Source organism: Diospyros lotus, chromosome 8 (genome assembly GCF_014633365.1).
Source record: "Diospyros lotus cultivar Yz01 chromosome 8, ASM1463336v1, whole genome shotgun sequence".
NCBI classification, from domain to species: domain Eukaryota; kingdom Viridiplantae; phylum Streptophyta; class Magnoliopsida; order Ericales; family Ebenaceae; genus Diospyros; species Diospyros lotus.
Window position 1 is genome coordinate 4,472,934 of NC_068345.1, and position 23,855 is coordinate 4,496,788.

Here is a 23,855-nt window from a genome sequence, read left to right on the forward strand (position 1 = left end):
AGTAGCCTGCCTCGAACCTCATCCAAGTCCGCATTAAGACCTTAGAGAAAATAAAAAATTCACTCCTTTTCTAGCATCTTGCTATACTTCTGGTTATCAGCAACACATTCCCAATTTGGATCATAAAATAGATCCATCTCCTGCCATAATTCCACCAATGTATTGTAATATTCAGTTACCCCAAGCATACCTTGTTTGGTAGTTCTTATTGCTGATCTGATCTCAAAACACTGGGCTGTGTTTTCAATATCAGAATAGATTTCTTGGACAACATCCCATATCTCTTTGGCAGTCTTGTAGAACAAATACGTGCGTCCAATCTTAGGTTTCATAGAGTTTATAAGCCAAGCCATGATTATCGAATTTTCCGCCTCTCATCTATGATACTCAGTTGTATCCTTTGCTAGTGAAGAAATTGCTCCAGATAAATAACCGAATTTACCTTTGCCTTTGATTACTAGCATAACAAATTGAAACCACTCGCGAAAGTTTATGCCATTCAATCTATGTTGTGTGATCTGCAATGAATGACTACCGGATCCTAATGGAACAACAGAAATTGTTGCGGCTGGAATTGCTGCTGAGGGGTTGAGATATAAGAGGATTCTGCAGTGGTATGGACTGCTTCCTCTGGATTGGAAGAAGTCATGATGTCATTTCTCGATTAATAGGAACCGAGCTCTGTTACCATGAACAAAATAGATAAAACCTAAGTTTAACAGCCTTAGGTAAAGAGAGAGATCAATTAAGGCTCTAAGTTTTGTATTGAGAGAATAATCTATATATATACACGAAACTCCGACTTCTACTCTTAATTCTAAGAGATATATGATACAAGATATATTAGAAATAATTTACAGATAATCTAGAATACAAACAAGATTAATCTTAATCTCTTAGATAGAACTTATCAGCTTTTCCTCCTTTCTCGGCTTCAGATTGAGTAGCGACTTACTCGCTTTCTGATTTTCATTCAATTATTCCTCCTCCTTTTCTTAATCCTTTTTACTTGGATCTCCAACACTACCATTCAAAAAAGGTTTGTGGAGAAGGAGAGAACCTATGATTTTTTAGCTGGACTAAACGTGGAGTATGATGCAGTTGGGGTTTAGATTCTTGGCAAGACAGATTTGCCTTCCTTAAATGAGGCAATATCCATAGTGCGTGCAAAGGAATGCAGAAGAGTGCTGGAGAATAATCATAATGGAGAATTCAACTCTTTTAACCCTAATAGGCCTTGGTTAGGAGAGATTGACTAGAGAAGATAAGAAGGCTTTGGATCCAAGTAAAACCAAAAACAAGGATAATTTGTGGTGTACGTATTGCAAGAAGCTTAGGCATCCATTGAAAAATGCTAGAAGCTTCATGGGTAGCCAGCCAAAGGAGGACAACCAAAAGGACAAGCCTATGTGACCAATAGCTAGCAGGTTACAGAAGGGAAAGCTCTAGAACAGGCTGAATTGCTCAATCGGGAGGAAATAGAGAAGTTGAGGAACCTATTGGGAACTCTTGAAAAGGGGTCGAGGGTAGGTACTTCAAACCTAGCCTTCACGGGTATTACTTTCACTTCTCTTAACTTACATGCTTCAGATTTAACCCTTAAAAATACTTGGATTCTTGACTTTGGAGCCACAAACCATATGACCCCTTCCTCACACAAATTTTTGTCCTACAAACCAGGTCCTTGCACAAAGAAAATAGTTTTGGCCGATGGTTCCTTAACAACTGTAGCTAGAATTGGAGATATACTTATAAACAACAACCTAACCCTGAAGGATGTCCTTCATGTCCCTAAGCTTTTCACCAATCTTGTTTCCATTAAAAAATTAACCCATGATGCTAATTGTCATGTCATCTTCTATCATTCCTTTTGTGAATTCCAGGAAAAGGACTCGAGGAAGATGATTGGGCATGCTAGGGTAAAAGAGGGACTTTATCATCTTCAAGACCTTAGTGGACAGAGCTAAGAGACAGATTTCCCCTATATCATTTTCATTTAAATCCAATAAGGATGTACTTTGGCTTCATCACTTTTGCCTAGAACATCCATCTTTCTAAGTTCTTCAATTTATGTTTCCTTCTTTGTTCAAGGGATTAGACACTAAGGATTTCCAATGTGATGTTTGTCAATTTGCTAAACATAGAAGGGTTTCATTCCCTCTCAATAATAACAAAAGTTCTCTTCCCTTTACTCTAATTCATTGTGATAGATGGGGTCCTTCTCCCATTCCTAATCTCTCAGGTGCTTAGTGGTTTGTGTTGTTTGTAGATGACTGCACACGAGTGGTGTGGTTATTTCTATCAAAAGCCTAATTAGAAGAGTATGTACCATCTTTCCAAACTTCTACACTATGAGTAAAAATTAGTTTGGAGTTGAAATAAAAAGGATTCAAACAGATAATGCCAAAGATTTTTTCAACCAAATATTATCCAATTTTTTCCAAAAGAAGGGTATAATCCATGAGTCTTCTTGTGTCTATTCTCCTCAGCAAAATGGGGTGGCAGAGAGGAAAAATGGCCATTTGCTAACTGTTACAAGGGCCTTGTTATTCCACAATAATGTTCCTAAACATTATTGGGGAGAAGCTGCCTTGACAACAACCTTTCTCATAAATAGGTTACCCTCTAGAAGCCTTGACTCCAATAGTCCAATTTAGCTTCTTTCTAAGGCTTTTCCAAAATTCATGCCTCCTAATGGTCTTTGTCCTTGAGTGTTTGGTTACGTGGTTTTTGTTCACAATCACTCACCTAATAGAGGGAAATTGGATCTTAGAGCCCTCAAATGTATTTTTGTAGGATACTCCTCCACTCAAAAAGGGTATAAATGCTTCCATCCTCCATCCAAAAAGTTCTTTGTCTCAGCTAATGTGAGTTTTGGGGAGGAAAATTCTTATTTTAGTAATTCCTATCCTCAGGGGGAGACTAAATTCTTGGAAGGAAAAAATAGGGAATTGTTTCTTCCTACTCTTCCTTCTTCCTCTCATCACTCTTTGCCTCATCCAAAGGATATTCCATAGGATTCTCTAAATATGATACCTAGGGAAAATGTCCAGCCTACTTCTAGTCCACTGAAGGTATATTCAAGGAGAAAGGATCAAGAGAATTGCTCTCGCCTACTCTGTTTATTAGATCTGGAATGCGCGGAATAGGATGATTTTTGTGGGCACTAGACCTCATGTGGATTGCTCTATTCGTCGGATTAAAACACATGTATACAGAGTTATGTTTTCTTTGTATCCCCATGTTTTAGTCCAACACTAGCATCATGTTTTGGGGCATTAGTTTGGTCCTTTTGTTTTCTCCTGGGTATGCCCAATGTATCCTGTACAGTTTGATCTTTATATATACATGTACCTTTCGATCAAAAAAAAAAAAAGGAGAAAGGTCTCGGATCATCAAGACATCAACTTAAGCATGCTGAATTATCTAAACCAAGTCCAAAACCTTACAACCCAGATTCTGAACCTATTTCAACCTCCACCCAGCCTATGGGTTGTCCTGATCTAGCTACATCAAAACTTGATTCCAGTACCCGTCAACAACCCGAACCTGATCTTAATGACCTTGACATTCCAATTGCCCTCAAAAAGGGAACCTGGTCCTATACTAAATATCCTTTGCATCTGTTCCTAACCTACTCAAACTTGTCTCCTGCACACAAAGCCTTCCTAACCAACCTTAATTCTATTCCTATCCCAAAGACCTTGTGTGAAGCATAATGGAAGTTGGAAGGATACCATGAGGGTTGAGATGGCAGCCCTTGAGAAGAACCAAACCTGGGAATTGGTTAAGTTTCCCAAAGGGAAGCAGACTGTAGGGTGTAAATGGATTTTTATAGTGAAATACAAGTTTCATGAGTTCTTAGAAAGATATAAAGGTAGACTGGTTGCTAAGGGTTATACCTAAACATATGGAGTGGATTATCTTGAAATCTTTGCTCCTGTGGCAAAGATGAACACTGTCAGGATATTACTATCACTAGTAGCTATGTTTGATTGGCCTCTACACCAATTTGATGTAAAAAATGCCTTTTTACTTGGGGACTTAGAAGAAGAGATTTATATGAAAGTTCCTCCTGGATTTGGGTTGCAAACTAAAAAGGAGAATGTAATATGTCGTTTAAAAAAGGCTCTCTATGGAGTGAAACAATCACCAAGAGTCTGGTTTGGGAGGTTTACAAGGGTTATGCTTGGTTTGGGATAGAAGCAAAGTCAAAGGGATCACACTCTTTTTATACATCATTCAGTAATAGGGAAACTGACTGCCTTGTTAGTCTATGTTGATAGTATAATTGTTACTGGTGATGACAAGGAAGGAATGGAGCTCTTAAAGGGGTGTTTGATTAAAGAATTTGAAATAAAGGAGTTGGGGAAGTTAAAATATTTTCTGGGCATAGAAGTAGCTCAATCTAAGGAAGGAATATTCATTTCTTAACCCAAATATGTGCTGGATCTTTTGACAGATACTGGTATGCTTTGTAGTAGGGCCCTTGATACACCCATTGAACAAAATCACAGAATTGGTGTGAATTCTGAAGAGGGTGCAATTGGTAAGGAATCCTATCAGAGGCTAGTAGGAAGACTTATTTATTTATCTCATACACGGCCAGACATTGCTTATGCAGTGAGTGTGGTTAGCCAATTCATGCATAGCCCTAAGGAAAGCCACCTAAAGGTTGTACACAGGATTCTTCATTACCTCAAGGGGACTTTTGGTAAGAGTATTTTGTTTAAAAAATGAGGAGAGGTGTCTTTGGAAGCATACACTAATGTTGATTATGCAGGGTCTCTTGTTGATAGGAGGTTTACTTTAGGATATTGCACATTCGTAGGTGGAAATCTTTTCACTTGGAGAAGTAAAAAAAAAATGTGGTGGCTAGATCTAGTGTTGAAACCGAATTTAGATCTATGGCCCTAGGTATATGTGAGTTACTATGGCTGAAAATTATTTTGGAAGCTTTGAAAATCAGTTGGTCAGCTCTTATGAGGCTCTATTGTGATAACAAGTCAGCAATCAGCATTGCCCATAATCCGGTTTAACATGATAGGACCAAACATGTTGAGGTTGATAGGCATTTCATTAAAGAAAAACTAGAGAGTGGCTTGATCTGCACACCCTTTGTTCCTACAGGAGAGCAGTTGGAAGATCTCTTAACTATAGGTCTACCGGGTCATGTATCACAAGATCCTGAGCTAGATGGGAATGCATGATATACACTCACCATCTTGAGGGGGAGTGTTAGAAGACGACAGATTTCCTAATGCTGCTTTCCTAATATGAAGATTCCTAATATTGTTTGTATCGTGTAATGTTTTATTTATTTGTCTGATTTTATTGTATTTAGCAGCTATAGTTTATTTCCTTTTCTTTTTTTGTACATATTTCCTAAACTAGTTTAGGAAACTATCTAGTTAGAAAATGATAGGCCCCCAGTCCATTGGACCTACCAGAGGCGGCCCAAGGGGCAAGGGGGTAAAGTGGGTGGGACTTGCGTAACAGCAAGCCAGGGTGGAAGGTAGTAAGGGGAAATAGCTGGTTCGTTTGTAACAAACCAGCATGTGTTGCCAGAGGCAGTTATGCTGAGTAGGATGGGGCATAAATAAGAGAAAGAGAGGGAGAGAGAGGTGTGGAATTTTGTAGAAGGATTCTGGAGAGTTGGGGCCTCTCGAATGCCCTGGTGTTTTTTTTTTTTTTTTGTTTTCTTTTCCTTCTTGAGCTATGTAATTTTTCCAATCGGAATTGAGTGGTTCAATAGAATTTCAGAAAATTCGTTGGTATCCCAACAATTTGGTATCAGAGCAGTTGTCGATCATCATGTTAAACTTAAGCGAGAGAGTGGGGGACCTAGAGGAGAAGGTCGACACTATGAGGGGGGAGATTCAAACCATCAATTGGAACGTAGCCAAGATGCTCGAACAGTTCGCCATCATGCGAACAAGGTGGGACGAACAGGAACGGGAGAGGAAGGCTAAGACCCATGGAGGCGAATGGCCAACGAAACTTGCCCAAGATTCCGAGGTGACCCCTGGAGTCGGCATGAACCGGAGAATGAAGGGTGGCGTGAGCGTGGGATGGTGACAGGGAGGGAGAGGTCGACGGTTGGAGATGCCGGCCTTCGTGGGGGACAATTCGAACGAATGGATCTTCTGGGCAGAGAGGTACTTTGCAATCAATCAGCTGTCCGATGATGAGAAGATCGAGTCCACTGCATTGTGCTTCGAGGCAGGGGCCCTTGCTTGGTTTCAGTGGGAGTCCAGGCACAAGGGAATTCGCAGTTGGGAGGGGCTCAAGCAAGGTATTCTCAACCGATTTCATCCAACCCAAGAGGGGTCGCTAGAGGAAAGGTTCTTGGCTCTCCGACAAGAAAGGATTGTCTAAGGATTACAGGCTAAGGTTTGAGACTTTGGCCGTGCCAGCGTCGGAAGTTTCTGAGGCGTTCTTGGAAGGCCATTTCATTAATGGCCTTAAACCGGAAATAAGGGTTGAGATCAGGGTACTGCAACCTAGTTGGATTAGATCATGTCGATGATTCAATGTATCGAGGATAAAAATGCGGCCATGCTCAGCTGCAGCAGGACGTTCGGGCCAACGAGTAGTAATTTCCCTACCCACTCTACAACCAACGTTAATCGACCCCCTCCCATGCAATCAAGAAGTTCGACTCCTCATTTGAGAGTCGTTAGTCAGGCGAGCAACAAGTTGTCGGTGGCTAGGAGTGGCAGCAATGTCCCTTTTAAACGACTTAGTGAGGCCAAGTGGAAATCCAAAAGGGAGAAGGGTCTATGTTTTCGTTGTGATGAGAAATATTTTATAGGCCACTGGTGTAAGAACAGGGAGTTGCAAGTTATGATGATTTATGATAAAGAGATGGAAGAGGAAGGAGTTGAGGTGGAAACAGGGGAAGGGAGGGAAGAAGAAGTGGGGCAAGGGAGCGAGGTCATTGAACTCTCAATGAATTCAGTTGTTGGATTGACAATGCTGCAAACAATGAAGCTGAAAGGGGATATTGAAGGGCAGCCGGTTATGGTGCTTATTGATGGAGGGGCGACCCATAATTTTATAGCAACCGAGCTGGTGCAGCAGTTGGGGCTGCCAAGAACAAAAACTGCCGGGTATGGAGTGATTATGGGGAAGGGAATGGCAGTGCAAGGGGCCGACATTTGCAAGGGGGTGAAACTGCATCTACAAAACCTACAAATTGTGGAGGATTTTTTGCCTTTAGAGTTGGGTAGCTCAGATGTGATCTTAGGGATGAAGTGGGTAGTCGCAGTGGGGAAAATGAATGTGGATTGGAAAGTTTTAACAATGAAGTTTCAAGTGGGGGGTATGGCGGCAACACTGCAAAGAGACCCAAGCTTAAGTAAAACCATGGTGTCCTTGAAGGACATGATGAAAGCTCTTAAGGGAAGTGGGGAGGGGATGCTGCTGGAATTGGGAACCATTACAGCAGAATTTGAAGAAAAACAGTGGGAAATCCCAAGGATGTTGCAAGGGGTGCTGGAAGAGTTTGAAGGGGTATTTTCTAATCCCGAGGGGCTGCCACCATGCAGAAAAAAAGACCATGTTATTAACCTGATTCCAGGAACCACACCCGTACATGTGAGGCCCTACCGTTACCCTTACTTGCAAAAAAATGAGATTGAAAAACTGGGGGGTGAGATGTTGGGGGCTGGGATTGTTCAGCCAAGTTGCAGTCAATTTTCTAGCCTAGTGTTGTTGGTTAAGAAGAAGGATGGAGGATGGCGGTTTTGTGTTGATTACAGGGCCTTGAACACGATAACCATTCCTGACAAATTCCCTATATCGGTGATTTGAGGAGTTGCTTGATGAGCTGCACGAGGCTATGGTTTTCTCCAAGCTAGACCTAAAATCTGGTTACCATCAGATTAGAGTCAAGGCCGAAGATGTTCCCAAAACAACTTTCCGGACACATGAGGGCCACTACGAGTTCTTAGTTATGCCATTCGGGTTAACAAACGCACTCGCAACTTTTCAATCGCTGATGAATGATATTTTCAGGGAGTATTTAAGGCGATTTGTATTGTTTTTTTTTTTTTATGATATATTGGTTTATAGTAGGAGTTTAGAGCAACACGCAAAGCACTTACGTTGTGTTTTTAAAGTGTTGGTAGAAAATCAGCTTCTTGCTAACAGGAAAAAGTGCTTGTTCGGGCAGCCAGAGGTTGAGTATTTAGGCCACATCATTTCCCTACAAGGTGTGTTAGTTGATCATGCTAAGGTGCAAGCAATGGTAGATTGCCTTACTCCTACAACAATGAATTTATTGAGAGGTTTCTTGGGGTTCACAGGATATTATCGTCTCTTTGTGAAAGACTAGGGCAAGATGGCAAGACCCTTAACTGAACGATTAAGGAAGAATAATTTTTCTTGGGATGGGACAGCCGAGCAAGCCTTCCAACAGCTTAAGGCGAAGATGATTTCCCTGCCCGTTCTAGCCTTGCTGAATTTTGGAAAACCTTTTGTGGTCAAGGCGGATGCCTTGAGGGAAGGCATGGGGGTTGTTTTAATGCAAGATCACCGACCAATTGCTTATTTCAGTCAAGCTTTCAGCCAATTAGGAAGGACGAAATCAGGTTATGAGCGGGAATTGATGGCCATAGTCTTTGTGGTGCAAAAATGGAGACATTATCTTTTAGGGAGGAAATTTGAGGTTTGGACTGATCAAAAGAGCCTCAAATGCTTGATGGAACAACGGTTGGTGAGCCCCGAGTATCAAAGATGGATGGTAAAACTAATGGGATTTCAATTTGAGATACATTATAAGTCTGGATTGGAGAATAAGGCAGCCGATGGGTTATCATGCATCAACCATACGGCAACCTTAATGGCTTTGACAGTACCTAAAGTGGTCCAACTGGATCAATTGGCCCAAGAGGTAGAAGCAAATGACTAGGTGTAACGAATTATCAAGGATCTACAAACTGATCCTACTTTCCAACCCAATTTCCAGTGGGTGGGCAGCCAACTGCTATACAAAGGAAGTTTGTATTTACCAAAAGGATCCTCTCTCATACCATTGATTCTACATGAGGGACATGATGGCAGTCTCGAGGGTCATTCAGGGTTCTTGAAGACTTACAAGCGAGTGGCGGCTAGTGTCTATTGGCAAGGGATGAAGAAGGACATACATAAGTATGTGAGTAGTTGTTTCGTTTTCCAGCATAACAAATATTCAGCTTTGACACCTGACGGATTACTGTAGCCTCTTCCTATCCCTAATCAAGTTTGGGAAGATATTGCTATGGATTTCATTGAGGGGTTACCAAGGTCGGGAAAAATGGATTCAATATTGGTTGCAGTAGACCGACTAAGTAAATATGGGCACTTTATCGGGCTGAAACATCCATTTATTGCAGGGGAAGTGGCTGGAAATTTTGTTAAGGAAATCGTATGGTTACATGGCCTCCCAAGGTCCATTGTATCGGATAAGGACAAAATTTTCATGAGCAGATTTTGGGAGGAATTGTTCCGCCTCCAAGGTACGAAACTAAACCGAAGCACCACCTATCACCCACAAATCGATGGGCAAACAGAGGTACTAAATCGAACTTTGAAAACATATTTGCGTGTTTTGCTTCCTCTCAACCGAAATCATGGTCCATGTGGTTGCCATGGGCTGAATTATGGTATAACACGTCCTATCATACAGCTGCAAGGAAGACCCTGTTTCAGGTGGTGTATGGTAGAGAACCTTCAGCCTTGGTGAGGTTTGAAAGAGGTACCACACCCATGTCAATGGTGGAACGGCAACTGGCTGAACAGGATAAGATTTTGAATGACTTGAAGACACAATTGCTGAGGGCTCAATAGGTAATGAAGAGAAGGAGCTGACAGGAAGAGAAGGGAGGTAAAATTCAAGGTGGGGGACTTTGTCTACTTGAAATTGAGGCCATATCGTCGAAAATCGCTGGCTGGTCGCTCCAACGAGAAATTAGCTCCTAAATTTTATGGTCCTTTTGCAGTTGAGAAGGAGGTAGGACTGGTCGCTTACAAATTGACACTGCCCTCCCATTGCAACATCCACCCCGTCTTCCATGTGTCCCAATTACGTGAGGCAAGAGGGGTGTTGAGGGCTAGTGTGGAAGTTCCCAGCCAGCTGAGTGCAGATTTAGAGTTGTTGGTGGACCCCGAGGCAGTTCTGGGGGTTCGATCTGGAACAGAATGTAATCTACAAGGCAGGGATGTGTTAATTCAATGGAAGGGACTACCCCCTTTAGAAGCAACATGGGAACTGTTTGACCTCATTCAGCAATAGTTTCCAAATTTCCACCTTGAGGACAAGGTGAAAGTGAGGGGGGGAGATAATGATAGACCCCTGATCCATTGGACCTACTAGAGGCGACCCAAGGGATAGGGGCAAGGGGGTAAAGTGGGTGGGAATTGCATAACAGCAAGCTAGGGTGGAGGGTAGTAAGGGGAAATAGCTGGTTCCTTTGTAACAAACCTTCATGTGCTGCCAGAGGCAGTTATGCTGAGTAGGATGGGGTATAAATAAGAGAAAGAGAGGGAGAGAGAGGTGTGGAATTTTGTAGAAGGATTCTGGAGAGTTAGGGCCTCTCGAATGCCCTAGTGTTTTTTTTGTTTTCTTTTCTTTCTTGAGCTGTGTAATTTTTCCAATCGGAATTGAGTGGTTCAATAGAATTTCAGAAAATTTGTTGGTATCACAACAAAAAACCTCCTAACTAGACTTAGGAAACTGATGCCTATACGAATGATAGGCATGTATATATGTGAGAATGGATAAGATTGGTTTTTTACCTTCTTCTAAACAAGCTACAACAAATATAGTATCATACCACTGATAAATCTTGTATATATGAATTATCAAGAAGATTATTGAAATCTATTTGTTCTCCCTCAATTTTGTCTATATTATCTCCCCATTTCTCTCAGTTTCTCCCTACTTTCTATTAGATTCCTCCCTTATTTCTATATGTTCTCCCTATTATTCTTTTTGTTCTGCCACATTTTCATTAGTTTTCTCCCTCAATTCCAATTCTACCTTGAAATGAAGCATTAAGTTAGGGTTAGGGTCCTGACATTTGATATCAAAGAAGCAGTTTCTCGGCCTTAGATCTTCTTTTTTTTTTTGTATTTTCTCCATGGCTAAGGATCACTAGTCACTCGGAGCTTCTATGGGATTGATTTGAAAGGAAATTGGACGAACTCATGATCATGATGGCCAAACATTATCAGCTTAGTCTTCTAATGGAATTACTTTCTAGAGAGTATCCTGATCCAATTATTCAAAAAAAGAGACCAATCCCTGTGTCAGTTGGAGATTCATTTACTACTCGTCCAAGGAATCAGTATAACATTAACAGTCCATGGAATTAGTCTTAGGAGTTTCTTCAAGTAAACCAGTATGAGAAGTCAAAATGTTGTTTTTTTTTTTTTTCCAAGGAAATAGACTTTTAATTTTGGGACAAGTGAATTGGAAACAAAAATCCTAGATGGTTTTCTTTCTTTAAATAAGGTGAACTTGTTCCTTTTAACTCTTCAAACGTTACAAGCTCATTCCATTACATTAGTTTATTTTTAGGCACTAGAAAAGAGAATCTGGAGCATTTATCTAGGTTGGGCTTTTCAGTATTCCCACTTGTTTCATCTCAATGGATTGCATAAAAGGTATACCATGGATTTTAAGTGGCATTACATGGACCTTTCTGAAGTTATGAATTACACTTGTTAGGAATTTGATAGTTGGGATAAAATATGGAATATGTGAATGACATCGATAACATAATAAAGTAGATTTTTTTTATTTTTTTTATTTATTTATTTTTTTTTTTTGGGGGGGGGGGGGGGTGTTAAACATATCCATGCGGACATGTTTTGGCATATGCTCTTTCCAAATGATATTGTGTTGGTAGATGAGACAAAAGAGCGCGTGAATACTAATCTCGAGATATGGAGGGACACTTTAGCATCTATCGGTTTTAAGTAGATTGAAGATTAAATATGCAGAATGTAAGTTTAGCAAAAAGTTGTGAATAATGTTATGGTAAAACTTGAAGATCAAATCATACTAAGAAAATATTAGTTTATATATCTTTGATCAAACATCCAAAAAGATGAGGAGATTAACGAGTTCAACATTTTATGTGTTGGTAAGATTCCATTTAAACTAAAAAAAATATATGACAATTGTAAGACTAGTTTTGTTGTATAGCGAAAATTGTTGGGCTGTAAAGCACCAAGCTATGAGTGTAACGAGAATGGGGATGCTACAGTGGATATGTGGCCATACAAGAAAAAATAAAATTTGAAAAGAGGTTATCCATACCAAGGTTGGAGTGGCTTGCATTGAAAAAATGTGTAAGACATGATTAAGATGACCCGGTCATGTGAGAAGAAGATGAATAGAAGCTCCTACTAAAAGAGTGGATGTAATGGAACAAATCTTTAGCAAAAGAGGTAGAGGAAGGCCCATTATCGATCCTACACCTGCTGCCGATTTAACTATTTGAATTGAATTCATGGACAAAATTGTGCCCATCCTTATGGCTAGCTGTTTTGTTATAAAAGGAAAAAGGGAGTAATTTTTTATTTTATAGGGAAAAAGGTATATTATGGTATCTAACTTTAATAAGGGAAGGAACATGCAATTTATAATATGTCAATATAAGTGTGCAGGTCCTGGTTCTTTGTAAGAACTTAGGTGCCCATAATTTCTACAAAGAAATTCATTTATTGCAATTGTTTTATGTGTCTTGCTAATTGTAAACTTTTTTGTTGAGAGGTGGTTATTGTGGGGGATAACATATTTAGTGTCTTAATGCTGTGTCAATCTTGGGCATAAATTAATAGCCTGAGTCAACCCTTAATCCTTTATTTTAGAGAGGGGTGGGGTAATGAATAAAATGATACATAATGGAATGTAATGGAAGGGTAACATAAATTAAAGGTTGTTTCTCTCCCCTTGTTTGGGAGAATGGAATGTAAAGGAGAGTAATGCAGCTTCACTTTGTTTGGGTAGAAAATGGAATGGAATGAAACAGTAATATAATACAAACAAAATGACAATTATACCCTTGACTTTCAAAAATAATATTGGGTTTTACAAAAACAATAAGGTCAAAATAGTAAAATGTCAAAAATATTATTAATACTTTATCTTTCTCCCTACACCCCAAATTGGGGTGCAAGGAAAAATGGGGAATGGGAGGGGAAGAAGGTTGCTTGCAGATGAAATCTCAAAGCAATCTCCTTAATGAAGTAAGAGTAGTAGTAATATAACTGAACCAGTTTCTAAATAGCAGCACCCAACATTTTATGACCATCTCATACAGAAAAATTTAGTTTCTCTCTCTCCCGTTTATGTTAGTGGCGCTTTATTAATTTTATTTGATATCCTCTCTCTTTTCAGTCTCTTTTCATGTTTACCGCAAAATCTTTTTGATGTTTCTTACTAAACATTCTGTTTGCTTATGCAGGCATTTGTTCTCAAATACCTCCTGTTTTTTTCAGAGGAATTAAATGAAAATACACCAAACATACTGCCAAATCTAGGTTCAAGGAGATCATCTAAGAGTGAATTTGTTGCACCAGATGATCTGTTTGCTTCTCTTTCAGAAGACAGAAAGTCAAGGTGAGTTAATTTTTACATTTTGGCTTGCTGACTGCATCCATCAATTCCATGTTACTGAATCAGAAGAGAGAATCTAAAAGATTACAACTTAAACAGCATTTTATCTTTTGCAACTGTACATGTAAAATTTCAGGGAATAAGGAAAAAAATCAGTTCCCTGGAGAAAATCATATTTTCACTGAAAGCTGGTCCCTACTTTCCTTTACTCATATAATGTCTTACTCATTTTGTTGACACTGAAGATGGAATTGTAGTGATTTCATTGTTTACCTAACTAGTGCAAGTACTATGTGAGAGAATAACTCCAATAAGTCATTGATTTTCTATTGATTGATCCTCCTTAAACATTTTTCTTACGAAATATGTACTTTTATTATAGTTTGTTTTCCTTTAATTGTAATCATCGAGCTAGTTACCCAATTCCATTATTTGTTCACTTCAGCTGGTTGCTTCACCATTAGTAATGGTTTTGGTGTAATTCTTGTGATAATTCATGCTGTTTTGAACTTCTTAAGAGATGGGTTGTGAAAAGTTTATTTTAGGGGCTGGAAAGTGATGCTGGTTCATGTTAAACTAATTGCGTGGATAGTTGTTGCTGATCAACAGTTTTTTTTTTTTTTTTAATCTTAATCTTCTATGACAATGCTTATTACGATTTTTTATATTTTCTGCCAGAGCCTTGGTCAGAAGTATGGGGGAGATCTTGTTTTTATGTGGAAATAATAAAAGGGCCATAATTGCAACTTTAAGTATCCTTGACCATGGCACTGAGGGATCTGAAGACAGTTCAAAGGATGAGGTAAATTGCTTATTGAGTTATGCTGATGTATCTTGTCAGATTGACTTTGGTAGGAATGTTAGCTATTCTGAATATTAAAGTGGGCTCTTATGTGTGGTATGTCCAATCTCATAGGCTGTTGCACGAGCACTTGAAGGTCTTTCAATTGAATCGGGGCCTGACTTGCACAAATTTTTGAGAGTTGAAACATACACTTCACAGGCTAGTGTATTGCAGAGACTTAAAGCAATGATTCCTGTTTTCCGAAGTCGTATGGGGGCAATGTTGTTCCTTATTTCTGCTTTGCTTTCTCGAGGACTGGTATGTTTGCATAAAAAATGCTCTGTTTTTTATTTGTACCTGTTAGTATTTGGACCGACCTTCCCGTTTTCTTTTATGGTTTCATCCTTTCCTTGTTCCCTTTTGCCACCTGAAATAGAAAAAAAAGGACATGTTAATTTAGAGAATGGTAGAAGACAAGGGAGAACTAGAAATTTGATTCTGGGTGTCCCTTGGAGCCAGTTTGATTGGGTTTTAGGCAAAATTCAAGGGCTAAGTTCTGTGTATTAGAAGAAATTAATATATTTTGGTGTAATGGCAGTTAGGAGATGGACCGTCATACTGTAGCCTCCCCCCTTCCAGACTAGCACAGAGTGAAAGGTTTCTAGCAAATTCATGAACTGATCAATCTCCCAACCATTTAAATTTCATCTAAAAGCAATATCTAATAGATTCTGATCTTTTATAGCTTCTAAAAATATTTACTAGTCATTGTAAATGTGTCATAAGGGTCTTGTAGAAGATATGGCCATAAATAGAAGTGATTGGCATGCTAGAATTCATGTGGTGGACTGATGAGGTTAATTTGGGTTTAAAGAGTAGAAGGGAGATAGAAATTGTTAGAGCCCTTGATTCGTAAGAGGCGTTAAAGGGAAAAAAAAAAAAAGGGAGAGGCAGGGGCAGCTAATGAATAGGACACGAGGGCAGAAGGGTCAAATTCGGTTGGGGGAGAATAACAACCCACATGGTTGCAACAGACTGAGGAGGAGCCGAGGAGGTATAAAAACAGGTGAAAAAAGGAGAGAGAAGTAGCTAGAGAATTCTGAAGAAGTTTTGGGAGAGAAGGCCCTCTCGAATAGGCCTATATTGTTTTCTTTTTTTCTGTTCTTAGCTTGTAATCGGAGATTCTTAACGTTGATTGTGAGATTTTATCAATTTAGTATCAGAGCATCAATCCATGGGGATGACCGTCTCTGAAAGAGTGGGTGAGCTAGAGAGAAGATTGGAAGGCTACCACCAATAGATGGAGGGGCGTATGGCGGGTCTACAGAAGGAATTGGAATCGATGAGGATTGAATTCCAGAGGGTGCAAAATATAGAGAACATGGAGGTGATGTTGAACCAGATCAACCTCTGAAAGGCGCGATGGGAGGAGCAAGAGAGAGAGGAAGGGAAAGCGCGATGGGGGAGACAAACCTTCGTGTTATTCCTTATCAGTTGAGTTGATGTCGGAAAAAAGAGGGAGGAGTGGGGAAATAAGCAGCGGAGTCAACAGAATCAGGCAACGGGACACTCGTTAGTGCCTGGAAATGCCAATTTTCGAGGATGAAAATCCGGATGGTTGGGTTGTCCAGGTTGAGCTATATTTCACTGTAACCCAGCTACCATAGGCGGAGAAATTGGAGCCCGTGGCTCTGTGTTTCGAAGAAGGGGCCTTTTTATGGTTCGTGTTGGAGCAACGGAGACGAAAAGTGAGAAGCTGGGAAGAACTAAAGGGGCTACTGAGGAATTGCTTAGAATCCACGCAGGAAGGCACAATGGAGAAGTCGTGTGAGCTGGGGGACACAATTAAGGAGGGTAAGATGTGGAATTGTGGTTGAATTCCGTGGTAGGCCTAATTCCACCACAGACAATGAAGGTAAAAATGAAGGATGGTGGGTGGCGAATTTACATGGACTACAAGGCTTTAAACAAGGTCGTCTCTAATATTGCCCGGGGAAAACAAACCCATGTTGTATTAGATGTTGGATGTGGAGTTACTAGCTTTGGAGGCTTTCTGGTTCAAAGAGATGTGTTGACCATGTCATTTGCCCCAAAAGATGTGTCACGACCCTAGGGTACTAGGAGGGCATAATTGTAATTAGTACTAGAGGGTATAATTGTAATAGTGCATTCTGTTTTGAATTGGTTAGACGTGCATATGGCGGACACAGCTGTTACAACCATGGAATTGCCTATAAAAGGCTGCCTATAAGAGGATGGGGATAATTTTGATGCTATGAATGAAATCATTTCCCTCTCTCTAAATTCTCTCTCTTCGAACCTCTTCTATCTTCCTCTAATTCTGTTTTCTCTCCCCCTTCAGTCTAATTCTTCCCATTTTTCTCTCTGATTATATCAAAATTACCATTGTCAGATATTATGAACTGACAATTTGGTGGTGACGCCGGCATTGCACTGTTCGCCTGGGACTAATAGTGGCTAGTGCACAACCTGCCATCGTGGGCGCCGGGCTGCGGAGCGTGGTGGTATGTTATGGTCCACTACAGGGTATGAGACTTGTCCCCACATTGGAAGTTCAGGCTCCTGGTGTGGAGTTTATAACTTTTTGGGCACCCCCCCCCCCCCCCTAACTACTAGCTTTTTGAGGGTGAGTTCTACCCGAGGGTTGTAACAGTGGTATCAGAGCTGGCCATATGGCTCCCAGTGCAAGTGAACGGCGACGGAGGTGACGCGGGCATTGCAGTGTTCGCCCGGGACTAACAGTGGCTAGTGCACAACCTGTCGTCGTGGACACCGGACTACAGAGTGTGGTGGTATGTTATGGTCAACTACAGGGTATGGGACTTGTCCCACATTGGAAGCTCAGGCTCTTGGTGTGGGGTTTATAACCTCTTGGGCATCCTCCCCTTAACAGCTAGCTTTTGAGGGTGAGTTCTACCCAAGGGTTGTAACAAGATGAACATGAAGCGCAAGTTCACTTTGCGCTTGAAAGGGGAATGCCCGCTATATCAATAGTAATGGGCACTAAGAGACTTCAGTTTTTGGGCAGAGTCTTTGATGTTGTCCACTGTGCACGATTTAGGGTCCCTTGGCATATTGAAGGGGGATTGGCGGTTGAGCAGAACATGGTGTCATGAGGCAGAATGGTTGTCGACGATGATGGTGTTAGGGAGTTCACCAGTGAGGCAGAAGGGCAACCGACGATCAATCCATTTAAAATGTTGACTGCTAATCTGGTGACATCCAAGGAGAGCATCTTACCGATGATTAGGGAACCATCAACGGTCCATGTTGTCTGGGAAGTTGGTTTGATTCTTAGCCCAATTTTCCAAAGATTTCACATGGGATTGGTTGATAATGGAGGGCCCCCCATGTATTCTCACCATTATTAGGGGGTGGGTGTCTTGTCCAAGCAGGTCATGATGGTGGAAAGGTAGCATGTTTCTAGAAGTCAAGGGCTCAATTTGCATTCTATTGTGGAGCCCAATGGTATAGACCCAAAGATCTTAAATAATGATGGGAGTTTGGGCGAACTTCATGATGAGGTTGAGATTTGGCAAGCCATGAAACAACTGACAAAGTCAAGGTGCTGGGAAGTTGTATCAATAACCAGGAATGGAGTGATTGGAATGGGAATTGTTGTAAATCAAAAACCTACTACGTATGAGTGCTATGAAGAAAGAGCACAAAATGAGCCTCCTGTCTGTCAAGAATCTAATGACCCTAATGCAACCTGGAATGTGCCACTGCAAGCATGCATGCACAGAATTCTTATTGCTGAAACATAACGAGGATCTAAATGGCCAAAACAGTGCCCAACATGGGTGGGACAACCACTGTACTGGTTGTTGAGTTCCCAGTTTGGAGTTTATGGCAAAGCAGCCCCTGAAGATTTCACTGCAGACTATCAGCCCCGAAAATGAGTGGTGATTAAATCATATCTGATGGGAATGGGGAGAAATGGGTCATCTGTCAGGAATGTTATGGACATGAAAGTTATCTATGGAGGATTGGTTGTTGCTCGAAGAAATTTGAATGTGTAGATCATGATTATGGTGCCAATAGACTCCATAACAACCCACATGGTTGCAACGGACTGAGGAGGAGCCGAGGAGGCATAAAAACAGGTGAAAAAATGAGAGAGTAGCAGCTAGAGAATTTTGAAGAAGTTTTGGGAGAGAAGGCCCTCTCAAATAGGCCTATATTGTTTTCTTTTTTTCTATTCTTAGCTTATAATCGGAGATTCTTAGCGTTGATTGTGAGATTTTATCAATTTCTTGTGAGGATCCTATCAGAAATACAAGATAATAGTAGGGAAGGAATTTCCTGATTAATCCATATCCTTTACAATCCTAACAAAGCCTTTAAATAGGCTTGAATACTGATGAACGGAAAAGCAGGAACTAACATCACTAGAAAACAGGAAGCACTTGCACAACCAACACACCGTGCAGTACTCCCCTTAATTTATTCAACCACTAGCAACAGTAAATAACAGCAATACAATAAACAAATCTGATAATGCCTTAAGACCAGGTTCAAGCACTTGACCACGCATCCCCTGCATGCAAAGGACGTACCACCATGCAAAGAACATATCATGGACCATCTCCAAGCAGTATTAAGGCTTGATACATTGTATTTATAGTAATTGTTTGTGCATGTGATAATCACTAATTGTTGCTGGGGAATCAAGAAAACATCTTCGACCTCGAATCCCAGACCACTAATGTGTCAAGACATGACATAAAGGCAGTTGACTCTTGAAGTTATTAAGCTGGACTTAGTATTTTTCTATGGCTCCAACCCCATGAGACGTAGAGATCTCTGGGGATGATCAATCTCCCCAAGAGATCTTGTCTTCCACTACACTGCCCTAACACAGGAGCAAACCGCCTCCATCCATAGGAGTATAATTTTAAATCCCAATCCACCAAATAAAACTCAAATTCATCTCTGTGCGACCTTACAAAAGTATCTCTTAAACTTGGAACTCTTTGAGCCACCAAAGAAGGAATAACAAATGAAGACACGAAATAAACTTGGCAAATCAAAAAGAAGACATGAAATATGTTTTGAGTTCAATGTGCTCCTCCCTCGGACATATTTTCTCTGCCCTGTCATACTAATCATCTCTGGAATCTTATAGCTGTATTCCAAACATGATTTTTCTTGTAAGAAGTTCACAGAGGCAGTTTTTTTGGTATCTGGCGCTGATCAACAGATTTGACTGTTAGAGGTTTGTTCATCAAATCTTTCCTTTTGTGACATGTTTACTGGGGCCTGTTTGATTTTATTGCCAGTTTTCATATATTTGTTTTCAGTTCAAAATTTCAAATTGTTGTTTGTAGTTTTCATTTCTAGTTGGAAAAATGAAAACTGAATCTGTTGTTTGATATTTGGCATCACCTTCAAAAATTTGACGAAAAAAACATAAATTCTTTCTTGAAAAATCCATTTGTGTTAATTTCTTTTCTTCATATAGTGATAGAACTTTTCTAAGTCCATGCAAAGTAATGCTATTTTTATATAGATTAATTTTTTTTTCAATCTTAACATTTCCAATTATTTGTGAGACTACATATGTTGGTGTTTCTGTGGTTGTCATTTTTTTTAAATGAGTTAGTCTTTTTGAAAAATGGAAACACCCAGTCAAACAGCATTTTGTATTTTTTTTTTTTTTTTCAATTGTTTGAAACGAGCATAGAAAACCAGAAACCTCAACAAAATCAAACAGGCCCTTAGATATTGTTATTGATTTTCTGGACAACATAGAAAAGGGATTATGAATGGCTTCTTATCCCAATCAGTGTAATTTTTGCTGGACCTGCTATTTCAGAGGATTGGAAGAAAGAAAAGAGAAGAAACAACCTTTACAAATGTTTGAAAATTAGACTTGAGGTCTTTGTTTAGTCGTTATGCATATTGGACTAATTGGAGTACTACACCCTGAGTCTGAATACCACTTTGTAATTTTGTTTTTGAATGTCATCTCCTGAGTGACAGCATTATGAAGTTGTCTGTTTTCTGAATCTTTTAGGAAAACAATCTTTTTTTAAAACAATGTACAGCATGCATTCCTACAACCTTTGGTCTGCAAATAATTTGCTCTGATCATATCTTCTAGTCACTTGGTAGGGGTAAGGCATGGTGGTGTTGTAGTATATGTTCAATTCACTTGTGTTCCCCTTTCCAAAACTCACCTGAGGAAAGGGGGCATCTCCTCTGTTCTTTAATGGGATGAATGTTTGGAAACTCTGTTTATCCATGCTTTGCCTGTATCCTGATCACTGAAATTTTAATGGATTTGCCTACTATTCTGGAGGGTTCAAAGAAAAGAGAGGAGAAATAACCTTTACAAAGCTCAATATTTGAGAATTGACTCCACATCTTTGTTTGATCTTTTGCATATTTGAGTTTTGTACCCTAGTCTGTATACTGCTGTTTAATTTTGATTTTTTCATGTCATATCCTGACTAACAACTTAAGTTGTTTGTCTTTTAACTCTCTTGGGGAAGGGGAAAATCTTATGCTGAAAAAATGTACATCATTTCTAAATTTTTCTACAATCTTCAGTCTGGCAATTATTTTGTTATTGTTAGATGTTAAAGTCACTTCTAATCGCCTTTCCAAAATACCAAGAAAGTGGAGCATCTCTTCTGTTCTTTTTATTGTGTTTTCTGTTTGGAAAGTCTGTTTATTCATCCTTTATATTTCCTGGCTCCATCCTACCACTGGAATGTTTATTCATCCTTTATATTCCCTGGCTCCATCCTACCACTGGAATTTCTTTTTGTTGGAACAGTTTGTATTGCTAGTAGATGGGGAAAGTTACTTTTATGCTGGAGAGCAGTAACATGCTGTTTTCAACCTTCATCCTAGGAGATCTTGAATGATAAGTGGAATATGTAATCATGAAAAAGACCTTTATTTTGAATATTGATCCTATAATCATAATTCTCCATGGATGATGTCACCTGTCTCCTACAGATAGAAACCTTTTTGAAAAACTGACAAACAATAGATATCATGTGCATGTAACATACAACTGCTACTAAGTTTTCATGTTTTGCTGACACTCTGGGAAGCACTCAGTGAAGTTATCTTTACCTGTTTGTGTGGGAAATTCGTTACTGATTTGCCTTTTTTTTGGTTGTATTTTTAGGACTCTGTTCAAGCAGACAGGGATGATCCAAGTCAACCTTTAGTCACTGCCCCATTTGGGCACGCATCACAGGTATCTGCAAATAAAAGAAGCATACATGCTTCTTATTTGGATTTTTCATTGATTATCCACTAGATGCTCTCGCTTGTAGATCATTACATCATGGTTTGCTACAGCGTTTTGAGTTAATGTTTTGGCAGGAAATAGTAAACCTACTACTTTGCGGGGAGGCCGTGGCCCATGTCTTTGATGGAAGGATGGATTTAGGTGGTGGCATGTTTCTGAAGGGAATATCTACCAATGTGGAAGTTGGATTCCTTACCTTACTAGAATCCCTAAATTTCTGTAAGGTTGGCCAATATCTTAAATGCCCAAAATGGCCGATATGGGTTGTTGGGAGTGAGTCCCATTATACTGTGCTATTTGCTCTTGACACATCTGTTCAAGATGAAAACGAATTTGAAGGGAGAGAGACACAGATCCGTAGGGCTTTTGATGCGCAAGATCAGAGCGGGGGTGGTGGCTTCATTAGTGTAGAAGGGTTTCATCAGGTTCTGAGGGAAACAGGCATTAACCTCCCAAGTGAGAAGTTGGATCACCTTTGCAGCTCGGGCTTCATAGTATGGAGTGAATTCTGGCAGGTGCTATTGGATTTAGATAAGAGTTTAGGAGGCTTAAATGATTCCACTGGATTGATGGGCAAAAAGGTTTTTGATCTTCACCATTTTAATGGGATTGCAAAATCTGATATAAATGGCAGCCACGCAGCCTCTGGAGGTGAGACTCCTATGCAGAGGCCTAGGCTTACAAAATTGAGGGTCTCAGTTCCCCCCAGGTGGAGTCCCGAAGAATTTATGGCAGATGTGAAACTGCCATCCGATTCAAGCTCCAAAGAAAGTGAAGTAGCCAAACCCGAGTCTTCCCAGCATGCACCCTTGGCAGACTGCATTAGAACGCGCTGGCCCCGTGCCACTTGCAACTGGACAGGAGATCCCCCAAGCATAGTCTGAAAGTTTTTGTGGGCCCCATATACAGTTCAGTTCTCCCCATGTACCCTCACCCTCTCAATGTCGGAATCTTGGAGGAGATCAAAGACCAAAAATCCCTTGTGAAGCCGTAGGAGATGGACGCCAGAGATTTGTGCAAGACGACGACGAGAAAACAATTGCTCCCATCCCATCATATCGGTTTTGGACAAAGGCGCGCCCTTATCTATTATTATCTCTTATTAAAATTACTCTGATTCGAGTTTTGGTTTTGTTCCTCCTTTGGTAATAGACAAAAAAAAGATTCTCTTATCAATTTGTAGAATATACATTTGGGCTTGGTATTTGCTTAGGACGACATTTCTAATACAATGGACAGGGCCGTCCAGATTTCAGCTCTATTCGTGCTCGTACCCGTAAAGCGTTGCCATTCCTTCCTTAATTTGGTCTCGTTTGTTGATTTTAGGCAATTTTTCAGATAAAGATGGCCCTCAAAGAACCATGCATGGTCTGGTTCAGCCCAGCTTGAGAATTGTTGTAACATTATCTTCTCTCTTTTCTCTACATCCTCAATTATATATATATCTTTCGCCTTCCAGTAGTGACGACACTGTCAATTGGCATGCGGGGGCTTTCTTAGATCCCTAGCAATGAAGTGAAGCATTTTGATTCAAGACATCTTTGTTTTCATCTCTTTTTCCAATGCTTATTTATAATTTTTTGTTGAAAAATCGCTATAAGTCTCAATTATTAGAGCTCTCTAACGTTGTCAGGAAAGTGTCTTGTTTGTTTCCAAGTCCCGTTCATATGATTCACAAATTTATGCTCGAGAAATTGATGGCATTGTTCAAGATAATTTGTATTAAATGTCTTGGATGTCCATTATATAGATATTTATTGAGGTATCGTTTGATAAAATAAATAAGATAAGATTAAAATATTTTTATAAAAAAAAATAATTCATTACTTAATTCTTTTTTTTCTCATTTTCTATCTAATTACATGGTCATTATTTTTTTTCTTCAAAATAACATAGAGGTTGAAGAATTACGAGTAAAATAATTATTCTATCTTATTTTTTAGTGATAAAAAAATTTATAATTTTTAAAATAAAAGAATGATAAATTAAAATTAGCTTTATATTAGTTTAGGTTACATGAAAATGGAAATAAAAAATGGATACTATATGGAAATAGATAAATAATATTTGTTAAAAAAAAAGTAAGAAAAAGAAATGCAAAAAAAATACATAAATAAAAAAATATAAAAAAATATAAATATAATTTTTAATATAAAAAATTATTAAAAATA

At 39.6% G+C, this 23,855-nt stretch overlaps 1 protein-coding gene across 1 annotated transcript in view; it reads left to right on the forward strand.

The window, feature by feature from the left end:
* Positions 1–22,945, forward strand: part of LOC127807285 (uncharacterized) — a 59,869-nt gene extending 36,924 nt beyond the window's left edge. The window contains exons 3-7 of the mRNA XM_052344999.1: positions 13,458–13,612; positions 14,288–14,411; positions 14,526–14,711; positions 21,559–21,630; positions 21,759–22,945. Coding sequence (XP_052200959.1) covers positions 13,458–13,612; positions 14,288–14,411; positions 14,526–14,711; positions 21,559–21,630; positions 21,759–22,568 — 1,347 coding nt within the window. The 3' untranslated portion in view covers positions 22,569–22,945. The remainder of the gene's footprint in view (positions 1–13,457; positions 13,613–14,287; positions 14,412–14,525; positions 14,712–21,558; positions 21,631–21,758) is intronic.
* Positions 22,946–23,855: the final 910 nt, after the last annotated feature.